This window comes from Orbicella faveolata, unplaced genomic scaffold (assembly GCF_042242905.1).
Source record: "Orbicella faveolata isolate gen_17 unplaced genomic scaffold, um_ofav_v1 contig_24, whole genome shotgun sequence".
In the NCBI taxonomy this organism is placed as follows: domain Eukaryota; kingdom Metazoa; phylum Cnidaria; class Anthozoa; order Scleractinia; family Merulinidae; genus Orbicella; species Orbicella faveolata.
This window is the reverse complement of record NW_028301552.1, coordinates 14,004,394-14,015,251: the sequence shown is the minus strand read 5'-3', so window position 1 is coordinate 14,015,251 and position 10,858 is coordinate 14,004,394. Positions and strand designations below refer to the sequence as shown.

General features: G+C 37.5%; 1 protein-coding gene across 1 annotated transcript; it reads right to left on the bottom strand.

The window, feature by feature from the left end:
* Positions 1-1,091: 1,091 nt before the first annotated feature.
* On the bottom strand, positions 1,092-4,214 carry LOC110069691 (histamine H2 receptor-like). The gene has a single exon (XM_089292713.1). It carries the CDS (start codon positions 4,125-4,127, stop codon positions 2,970-2,972), a length of 1,158 nt encoding a protein of 385 aa, XP_089148839.1. The 5' UTR covers positions 4,128-4,214; the 3' UTR covers positions 1,092-2,969.
* Between the last annotated feature and the right edge of the window lie 6,644 nt (positions 4,215-10,858).

The window sequence follows — 10,858 nt, the reverse complement described above, 5'->3', positions numbered from 1 at the left end:
CTCAGGAAAGCAATCTACTTTTTAACATGTACACTAAATTTCACTGATGGTGGGTTACAGCAAGTAGCCAGGTCACCTATTCCTAGTTAAAAGCCCCCCCCCCCCTCTCCCCCAAAATCGTACGTGTCCAATTGCGAACAAAAAGTCGAATTTTGCTGTCCTCCAAAGCTTTTTAAGTCCGAAAGGTGCACACTTTCAATTTACTACTTGACTTGCATTCTATGCAAAACTTTTATAGTGATAGTATAGCCGGGAAAAAAGTAGTTAAAGTCTGCATACGAGCCAATGGGACCATCAGGCCGGCGCTTATCGGTTTATGTAGCATGAAGCGACTAGGAGTATTTCAACTTCCCCTTGGATGGGATGCTGATCCATCGCAGGGTTACCCCGAGCAGTAAATTCGCCAGTACCCATTTGTATTATACACCTCGGTGGAGAGAGGCACCATGTCTTACCCAAGAACAAAACCCAATGTCCCCGGCTAGGGCTTGAACCCGGAACCATGACGCCACTGCGCCTACCACAAGACAGGAAGAAGACTAGGAGATAAATAAAACGCCGTCATGTTCTTTTTAAAGTTTTAAAGTTCCCATGGAAACATCAAATTCCGAATGCAATGAAACGTGAAACTAAATCAGTTCACGGGTAAATCTCAGATAATGTGACAAAGTTTGCCAGCTTTTGACATTAAAAGAGATACAAGATTAAAGGATACCGTGGTCTACCAGACAAAATCCTGTCCACACTAATTTCTCAACATTACATTAATATTCATATGCAATAGGTTATCACACGGACAAATATCCGCGGACAAATATCCGAGCATATTTTCACGCCAAATGGAGGCGATTGTTTATTAAGTAGTTGACGCAAAACAAAAAGTGGGGTGGGGAATGCGTAATCACTTGTAAATGATGACACCCTTGTGAAACTGCAGTAAATACTCCAAGCAAGAAAAGACGTTCTTGAAGGAATATACGCGAAGGAAGGATACAGCTTTTCTGAATGATTTTAGTGGTATCCCATATTTGACCCCATCCAGACCACCATATTTCATTCTGCACAACGTCAGTCAAAACAAGACGGTAACCTCGGGACAAACACATGTATTGTTCAACTAAAGTCATTCTTTGCTTTCCTAAATGCAAATTACTCTGTACCAAATGTTTATAATTTCGGGTCGAAAAAAACACAAGATTTAAAACAATTCTTGGAAATAGAAATTGAATTAAGCAGTCACCTAGTAGCGTTCATTATGGAACCCATTCTTCCGGCGAGACTTAAACTATATGCCGACGTAATGTTTCCAGGGCTTTAAAGACCGAAGGCTCTGCAGCTGAGAATTTTTCTCACGATAATTGAGGAATGGAAGGATTGTGTGTAAAATTAACAATATACAAATATATTTAACAATTATTCCACGAGCACACGCTGGATATGAGATGATAGATAGCCAACGAGCCGTGTTGCGCTGAGTTGGTTTTAATCATCTCATTTGCAATAGGCGCGAGTGGAATAATTGTTTTATGAAAAACCGCCCCTGAATATAGAAAACTAAAACAATGTAATAATTAAAACTCCCCAGAAAATTGCATTATCCGCGCTTCGTCTACAACTCGAGGATTATGTTTCAGTTCTTTGTGTTAAAATAATAAAGTCAGTTATTTTTAATCATTATTATATGGCTTTGGCTTGTGGCCGATATAACGCGCGTTCTGATTGGCTAAGAGCGAGATCTGAGCGGTCACTATGCAGTCGTAATGCCCACGGGCCGATTACGGATTATGCAAATTAGGAAGAGCCCGGCTCTGAAAATTCAAGCGCCTTGAAACGATGAAAGCCGATTAAAAACAGTGAGAGAAAGTAAATTTAATTCCGAGAGGCTAAAAGTTCAGAGATTTTTCCGTTATAAAATTTATGTAGAAGTCGTTTTTGACTTACCAGCCTGTGACCTTGGTGGGCACTAGTGAAAACCAATCAAAGTTTGCCGAGTCTTAAGTGAAGCTAAAGTCGCCAAGTGAAAAACACCATCGGCAGATCTGTCATGCATCCTGAGCAGAACACCACGAAGAAACTTATACGTTATCATCTTAGTCACAACAGTTACTGCAATATTGAACTCCGTCACAGTTTTCATCAAATAGATTCCCTAGCTTTAACACAAACAAGCTTCCAGGAACATCAGATGTAAACAATCGGGCGGTTTCTGTCGGTAGCAGTGTTTCTGATAACTGCGGGAAGTTTTAGACGTTCACAAGGCTTGAAAAGTTCATCCATAAATCATGAAGAAGGCGAAGATATGTTGTCGAACGAATGCGAAGATCGATTTATGTTGCGCAGTATTTTCTTTCACCGAAAGACCTATTTCAGTTTGGACTATTTCAGAGCACTTTTTCTCTTTTCTAAGTGCGTTGACCTTTCGCCCCAAAAGTCGGAAAGACTCTCCCATCAAGTTTTGGCCCCACGATACTAAAATACCTTTTTGAGGCTGTGACAATCATTTTTCCCGTAAAGAAATGTGTTTTTAACGGAATACGTAATAGAGCGGTGAAGTTCATTGACTGTGTAGTTTTGCCCTGGGTTTGAGACGATGAATGAATTGGTAAACGCGCGCATTACCGGATGTAAATTGACGACTTTCGCTTGAATTTTTTTTTTCTTTTCTCTAATTTATGAGCCATATAATAAACAACTTGATAACCTCGACCGTTCGCTCGTTACGGGAAAATCTCAAACCTCGGCCTACCGTATTGACCTCGCTATCGCTCGGTCAATACGGCAAGGCCTCAGTTTGAGATTTTCCCGTAACGAAATCACTCTCGGTTATTAAGTAGTTAATAATACATGTTTGAAACTGAATTATGCGTGAGCTTAGTGTGAAATGCTTATTTAAACAGAAAGATATTTTTTAAAGTTTTCCGTTAGCTAAATAAAAGATAGCGAACTAGGAGAATTCGACCATTTCTACCTCAACTAAAATAGTGTTTATTTATACTGGAAAGGTCCAGTGTTGAAACTTTTGCATCCATTCCACTATTCCTGACGTTATTTTCAAGCGTTCTTAGTTTCACGTTCTTTTTCTTCCTGTCAAAATAGACGTTGTCTAAATTGAGCCTCTTCTTTGGCAGCAAGCGCATGACTTCAGCTCTAAAGTTCTTGTATTTTATGGCATAAATCATTGGATTGCAGCAGCTGTTTGCAAACCCAGCTAACATTACCACTGTGCCTGCAGGTCCTTTGACTTTCTCTCCCGATCCGATCTCATAAAAGAGCAGGAAACAAAATGGAGACCAGCATATTAGATAGACTACGATAACTATCAATAGGGTAATAACACCTTTATGCTGGCTAAGTTTTCTTGTAAAAGCTATCGAACTCCTATAGGAAGACTTCATGTTGTTGGTGTCGGAGAGACTTGTATTACAGCTGGTTGCAGTATTTGCAATGCGTTGGCTTTGACTTCGTATGACGCACGCAATCTTCCAATAGACGTACACCATCGCTACCAAAGCCAGGCCGTATGTCCCTGACACAACGGAAATGGCGAAAACAAAATTTAAACCATATTTGGACCAGTCTTCAGCCTGACACTCGCCGATGTAGGAGATGAAGCACTCGTAGGAACTTACACCGAATAAGGGTAAGAACGCCCAAAGTGCTGAGTACATCCAGGCGGCGAGACAGATGATTATAGCTCGGTTAGTGGTCATTTCGAATGGATAAAATAGTGGGCGAGAAATTGCTAGATAACGATCAAACGACAGCACCATTAGATATATAATTGACGAAATACAGAAAAGAAAGTTTCCAAATCCGTTGAACTTGCCCCAGATTTTTCCGCATCTCCACGAACCTGTATTGACGGCATCTAGTGCGCAAGGCATTACCAGAATGGCTACCAGAAGATCTGCAATCGACAGAGAAACCAGCAGAGGACAATTGACAATCATGTTTAGAACGTTTGAATAGCGCAGAACTACCAAGACTGTGATATTCCCAAGAACTGTCAAGACTTGAACAAGGATCATGACAAGCATGAGGAAGATAGTCCAAACTTGAGGCAAGTCGATCAGCTTTGAGTCCTCTTCGCTAAACCCAGTTCCTGATCGGGTTCCTGATTGATTCATCGTGTTTCTCACGTCACCTGAGAGGAATAATAGCTTGCCATTAGTACGGTAGCTGGAGGACTCAAGTGGGGTATTTCAAATAAAATTGTCACTTAGCCTTAAAGTATTTGAGTGTCCAGCATCAGACAGAATCCTTTAGAGCCTGAAGTAACCACCATTAAAATATACGTGCTTATTCCCACAATGAATATGTTAAGTAATTTAGATCTATTATTTCGATTAACCTTGTAATTTTCAGCTGGAACCGTCCGGTTGAAAATTCACGGTTGTCCATTCCTACATTTTTTTTTCTCTCTGGCTTTTTAGTTAGTAATTTATCTATTTTATGTTTGTTCGTTTGTTGGAACTGAATGCCTTATTTTATAGTTAAATGTGGCTCAAAATTTTTTCCTTGCATGAATGTTGCGATTCGAAGCTGAACATTAAAGGTCCCCATAATACAATCGCAAACTACCGACTGAAGTGAAGATTGGGTGAAGTTCCCAGTTTTAACAATGTTTTGAAGAACATTTTTAGTTGACATGAATAAAGCGAAGTAATAAATGGGAGGAGCTAGACATGTGCATGTAAGAAAGAACCATAGCAATCTCAAACGCGTTGCACGTTAAACACTTTGAGGACCAGTACATAGTACTGTGTGTCTACACAGGCCTGACGAAACAAAGAAGTACTCTTTTCTTGCTTCGATTACGTCTATACTTCTACACAGTAGAAAGTTACATACAAGCAATATTAAATCGAGAAACGACTTCGCAAATAATGCAATCAACAGTAGCTATACAATTTACATCAGCTGTTTTAAAAATGCCCTTTTGACCGAACATCTCGCTCTCAGGAGTGAATTCAAACACCACAAAATGTTTCTGAATCCAAACTCTTACCTTGAGAAGGTTTGTTCGGCGACAAGCTATAAACTCTTCGCTAAGCAGACGCGTTCGATCCAATTTTTAATAAGTTGACCAGAAAGGTTTCCAATTATTTCGTATTGTTAGTGACTCGTGCTTAATTTGAGCACAAGAACGAAGAAGGCTAAGTGTGAAATGATGCACCACTTGAATTTCAAGGTTACCTTATACAATCAGCTGTTATTATGCCGCCACGGTCTGTCAGAAATGTCAAAAAATACAACAAAGATTCTCAAGTGTCTGCGGATGCGAAGAAATAAATGAAAGCTAATTTTCAGTAGCGGTGAATTGTATTTGTCAAATTGAATTACTTATGTTGTCTTCCAAATTTCATAAGGGCCACTCTGACATACATGAACATGGAAGCATTGCATTAAAGGTATCGATTGTCCATGTTCCGGTCTTGTTGTACTGGTTATCATCGCTCAGTCTTTTGATAGTTGGGGATGGAGAGGAAGCTAAGAATCCCCCCAAACACTATTCTTCTTCAAGCTGAAAAGAACTTACGTGCCGTACTGTTTGAATAAAAATTATTTTTATAGCTCAGAAAATAAGGCATTTAAACTAGATTTATAGAAATCTTTCGCATAGCACTCTGTAATTGAACGAGAAACAGGACTGGCTGGATACTACCACTTATTACTCTCTGTTGAAGCTTTTATCATTATTATTTAACATAGAGACACTCGTCTGAATGCTAAGTTCTGCTTCGTGGCCGAGTGGCAAAAGCTGTGCATAAAATATTACCTCACTCGGCGTATATCTCACTTTTTCTTAATTTGGCAAATAAAACATTGACTAAAGGCTTCAAGGAAGGTCCTTGTCAGTTTCGGGTTTTGTTTTCGGAACCACCACCGTATCAGCTTCAGGGCCCTTTCATTCTCAGTAGTTCCTATAAAAACGTTACGTGATCGTGTGATAAATACACCTTCTCCTCAGGCTGACAGATCATTTGTTCGTAGAATTTACGTGTATATAAATTGGCATTCTAGCGATCTTATTCAACTATCATGAATTCTGACGCTCTTGCTCTCTGTAATTTAGTCTAATGGCTTTTAACGCGGTCAGTTGTAAACCAACGTTCGTGTATGGTAACTCTTTCGAAAACCTTCAGAATTAGGTAATTCTTTCTCCGAAGTTTCTTTTTTTCTTTTCACATAAACAAACCCATCGAAATAAAGATTGAAAACATGATGCAAATTTATATTTCTTCATGTGGCATAATCATTCAAACAATGTAAAACCTGTACTAGCTCCACAGCTAAGTCATCATTCAGTTGACCACCATTGTTTAGACAGTTAAGGGCGACAGTATAGCTCGTCATTTACAGCGTGTTAATTGCATCGCAGGTGGTGTAGAAGAGTAAACTTCTTGTTCAATACTGCGGAATCGCGCGAGCATCTTATTCCATTCCCTGGTGATAAAAAGTATTCGATATGTTACTTAAAAACGAGCGTAATTCAAGTGTCTTAAAGTAAAGCATTTTGTTTATGATCAAAAAGTTCAAATACTTCCTTAGCTTCAGCCACAAGAAGTTTAGAATTGCTCACAAGCTTAGTTTCTGCATATACGTACTAGCCGATTTTACACCCAAATTTGAGATTTTGTCCTGCCCGTCTCTACTAGACCTCTCACATTTTTCTTTTATATACACAGAAACAAAACGTCTCAATTAGCCACAACACCGTATCGAAGGAAAACCTCCATAGATTTCAATTTTGATTATTATTAATAAAAGAAAAGCTACATGCAAACACATCCGTTTTGGGGAAATATATTACGTAAGTATTTAAAACTACCACTGAACATAAATTTTAACCACAATAACGTTGACACACATGTATATTCTTCATGTAATTACCCTCTTTTTTAACATAAAAATATATCTTTCCCAAGAATATCGGAGCTGAAATTTGCAAAATTTTAAGAATAAACCCGAGGCGGGCATTTTGAAAAGAATATGATTTTGTGTGTTGAAAATTGTGAATACAATGTATATAATTATATGTTTTTAACTAAACCGTTTAGAATTTTTTCCTTTCATTAAATGGCAAAACTAGCCAGAAACAACAAGAACAGTACAAGCCGTATGTTCGATCCTAATAACATTTCCGCAAGAAATTTTGTTCGTCATATCAAGCTTCATTACCAGCAGCCTGGCTTTACAATTACTTCAATGCCATCAAAGTCATTATAAGACAGGTCAAATGACATTGTCTCGGTATCGTCTACTTTGTATTACCATAATCTAATGATATTCACAAGAAAATGTTCAGCGTTAAATCGCCAGAAAAAAAGAAAAAAAAAAAAAAAAGAAGAAGAAGAAGAATTTTATGGCTGGGCGTGAAAACTATAACGTTATCAAAAAAAGGTGCAGGAAGTTTTTGAGATATGTTGTTTTAACGCCATACAGGTCACAGGTTGTAAGTTGATGAACAAAGTCAAATAACTTACACATGCCTAGTGCACGTCATCTGTGGTCAAAGGTTTACAATGAATGCCAAATATTTCTTCCTTTCCAACTGATGTCGTCTATGTCTTCCAATTATTGGTTTTTTATTTGTTTCAAATTTATTGCTTAGAATTCGCTTAAACAAAGCTAACAGGAGAGCCACTGTGGAGTGTACGATTCCAAACATGTCAATGTTTTATTAATTGCTCGAATTTAACAGCTGCATGCTAAGCGGAAAACGAGAGTCCTAGATAATTGTTCTGCAACACCTATCATCAAAAAACATGTACCTCTATTTAAAGAGCTATAATGGTATAAATTACTACTGGGTTTACAGTTATACAGTATAGGGCAACATTTGCAAGAACAAGGGCTTTTAGCGTGTCTTAATTGAAAGTGATTTCCATGTTGAAGAGTAAAATATCTTAACATATTAATTATAAATTTTGTGTAACGGAAGAAAGCGAACATTTCCCTGCAAAATTAAGCAGAAAACTATGAGGAGAGAAACTCAGAAAGAGATGAAAAGAAAAAGAATTATCTTCATTTATCTGCATGGGTATTATTCAACTATCATGAACTCTGACGCTCTTACGTCTCCGTGTAATTAACTCTGCTGGCTTTTTACAAACGTAGTCAGTTGCTATCAAGTATTTTGACAACCCAACGCACATGCAAATGTATGGTGATTTTTTTTGACAACCTTCAAGAATTATGTTACTCTTTTTCTGAAGTTTCGTTTTTCTCAGCCGCAAGAAGGATTATAATTGTTCGCAAGTTCTATTATTTACAGATACGGACTAGCCGATGTTAATGTTACATCCAAATTTGAGTGTTTACCCCGCCCATCTTTACGGAACCTCCCCTATTTCTTTTATATGTGCAGTAACAAAACGCCTTCATAAGTCACAAAGCCGCATCGAACAAGAACCTTCATAGATTTTAAGAATGACTATTATTTAGCTCTTATTAACCGAGCAGGAGGTCTGTATAGGAGAATCTTGACCGAGGTCGTGAGTACAGACCGAACGCAGCGAGGTCTGTACACACGACCGAGGTCCAGATTCTCCCATACAGACCGACTTAGTTCGGTTAATAAGATGTTTATTATATGGCAAAGAAGAAAACTTTATGAATTCGTTTAATGTAAGCTTAACTGGTTTGCTGACATTTTCCTTGCGAACGGCGATGAGCTTAACTTAAACCTGCTGAAATTTGCTCGTCCTCTTTACTTTTTTTTTGTTGTTGTTGTTGTCATCAGACTTTTTGGCACTTCCATAAATGATTCAGAAGAAAAGAAAAGAAAACAGCGAACATTTTTGTATTTTAGTTTGCTACTTTTTCAACGTAAAATGAAACCGGTCTAGAAGCCGGTCTAGATGGGAGAATCTAGACCGCGGTCAATATCGATTTCAGCCAATCAAATTCGTGAATTCGGTAGTTCCCAGTCCTTGTAAGACACAGCCATATAATAACTAGACAAGGCGTCACTTTGGGGGAATATATCAGCTAGCACTTCAAACCATCACTGAACGTTTGTTTTAGTATAATACCACATAAATTTATCGTGCAATGACAGCCTTAATTATATAAGGTTATATTTTATAAGGATATTGTGGCTGAAATTTCACTAATATTTAAGATTACAAATACCTTTAGAGGTGTCTCGCATCCAAGCGATGAAGTGCATCCGGTTTAAACTGTAGATACCAAATCCCTAAACCAAATTAAAGCTTATAGAGCTGGCTATCAAACTATACCAAAATCTGTTTTGAAATAAAGTAAATTGTCGAATTTTCCAAGACTTCTAACTGTGAGTGTCCGAATCACCTTTTGAAAGCGGCAAGTCAAAGGGATTTTTCCGTTTGCCCTCATATTTGGACAGTAGCTAGTTAACATATAAACAACACAATTTTGTCTGGGATTTTTTTTTTTTTAATTCGAAATATTTTTTCTTCGGGAATGATTTTAGTAGGAGAATACGATTTTATTTAAATCTATTTTGAAAACATTCTGTAACTTGGACTGCAATTGCAAAAGAATAAAAATAAGAATATGATGGTTAGGTATCTACAGTTGAAACCGGAAGCACTAAATCGCTTTGACACGAGACACCTCTAAAAGTATCCGGTAAGCCCGAGGCTGACAAATTGAAAAGAATATAATTTTCTGTGTTTAGAGTAGAAAATGCAACACATATAATTATATGTTTCTCATTAGACCGTTTAAAAATTCTTCTTTTCTCTAAACAGCAATACTAGCCCAGAAGCAACACAAATAGCACTAGCCGTATGTTCGATGCTAAGAACATTTCCGCAAGAACTTATGTGCATGACAGGCTTCTGGCTCTAAAGTAACTTCAACGCCATCAATCATGATATGATAGGGCAAATTATCTGACATTGTGTCGACATACCCCACTTTGTATTACCACAAGCTAAAAATATCAATTATATCAATATTCTTACCAAAAAAAAAAAAAAAAAAAAGATTGTAAGAACTAGTTTTTGAGATTGTTGGTTGTTTTCATGCCAAACAAGTGACTAGTATCAGAAATTTAAGAATATCGATGCTGAAATTTGCCAAATTTTAAGAAAACTTCAAGGTTACCATATATTTTGATATCTTTTAAAAAGAGTGCTGGAACTTTCTGAGGTAGGCTGGTTAACGCCATACAGGCCGCAAATTAAACAACGGAATACGGAACAAAGTCAAATGGCTTACACATGCCGACTTCAGGTTGCTAGACGTCAAAGGCTTGCAATAAATGTAAAATGTTTCTTCCTTTTCCGTTGCTGCCTTCTATTTATAATACCATCTATTGTTGTGTTTTCCAATGTATTGCTTAACATTCGCTTAACAATAATGCCACTTGGGACGGCACGATTCCAGACATGTCAATGTTTTATTAATTAACTCCTTCAATTGAACAGCTGCATGCTAAAAGGAAGACGAAAGTCCTACACAGTTGATCTTGAACACCCATCATCAAGAAACATGTTAAAAATAGCTATAATAGTAAAGCTTGTAACAGAGTTTACAGTTTAACAGTAAAGGGTAATTGCAAGAACAAGGGCTTCTAGCGTTCCGTAAATGAAGGCGTTTTCCTTGTTGAAGTGTAAATTTACATTGTTTGTTGCTATATGCTAGCTTTATAAAAAGAGATGAAAATTACACCATATTACCATATTAATTGCACGTTTTGTTTATGTAAAGAAACGCAATATTTCTCAACAAAATTAGGAAGCTTTAGAAAACTATAAGGACAGAATCACACAGGAGGACATTGTCTTTAGCGGCATAGGAAAATTTAGCGACTTCGATTGAAGGCATTCGATCAGAAATACTGGTTAAAAAGCCTAAAATCGATAGA

Bases quoted from the DNA above. Each gene is read 5' to 3' on its own strand.
- LOC110069691 (XM_089292713.1), bottom strand. From the start codon at position 4,127: ATGAATCAATCAGGAACCCGATCAGGAACTGGGTTTAGCGAAGAGGAC.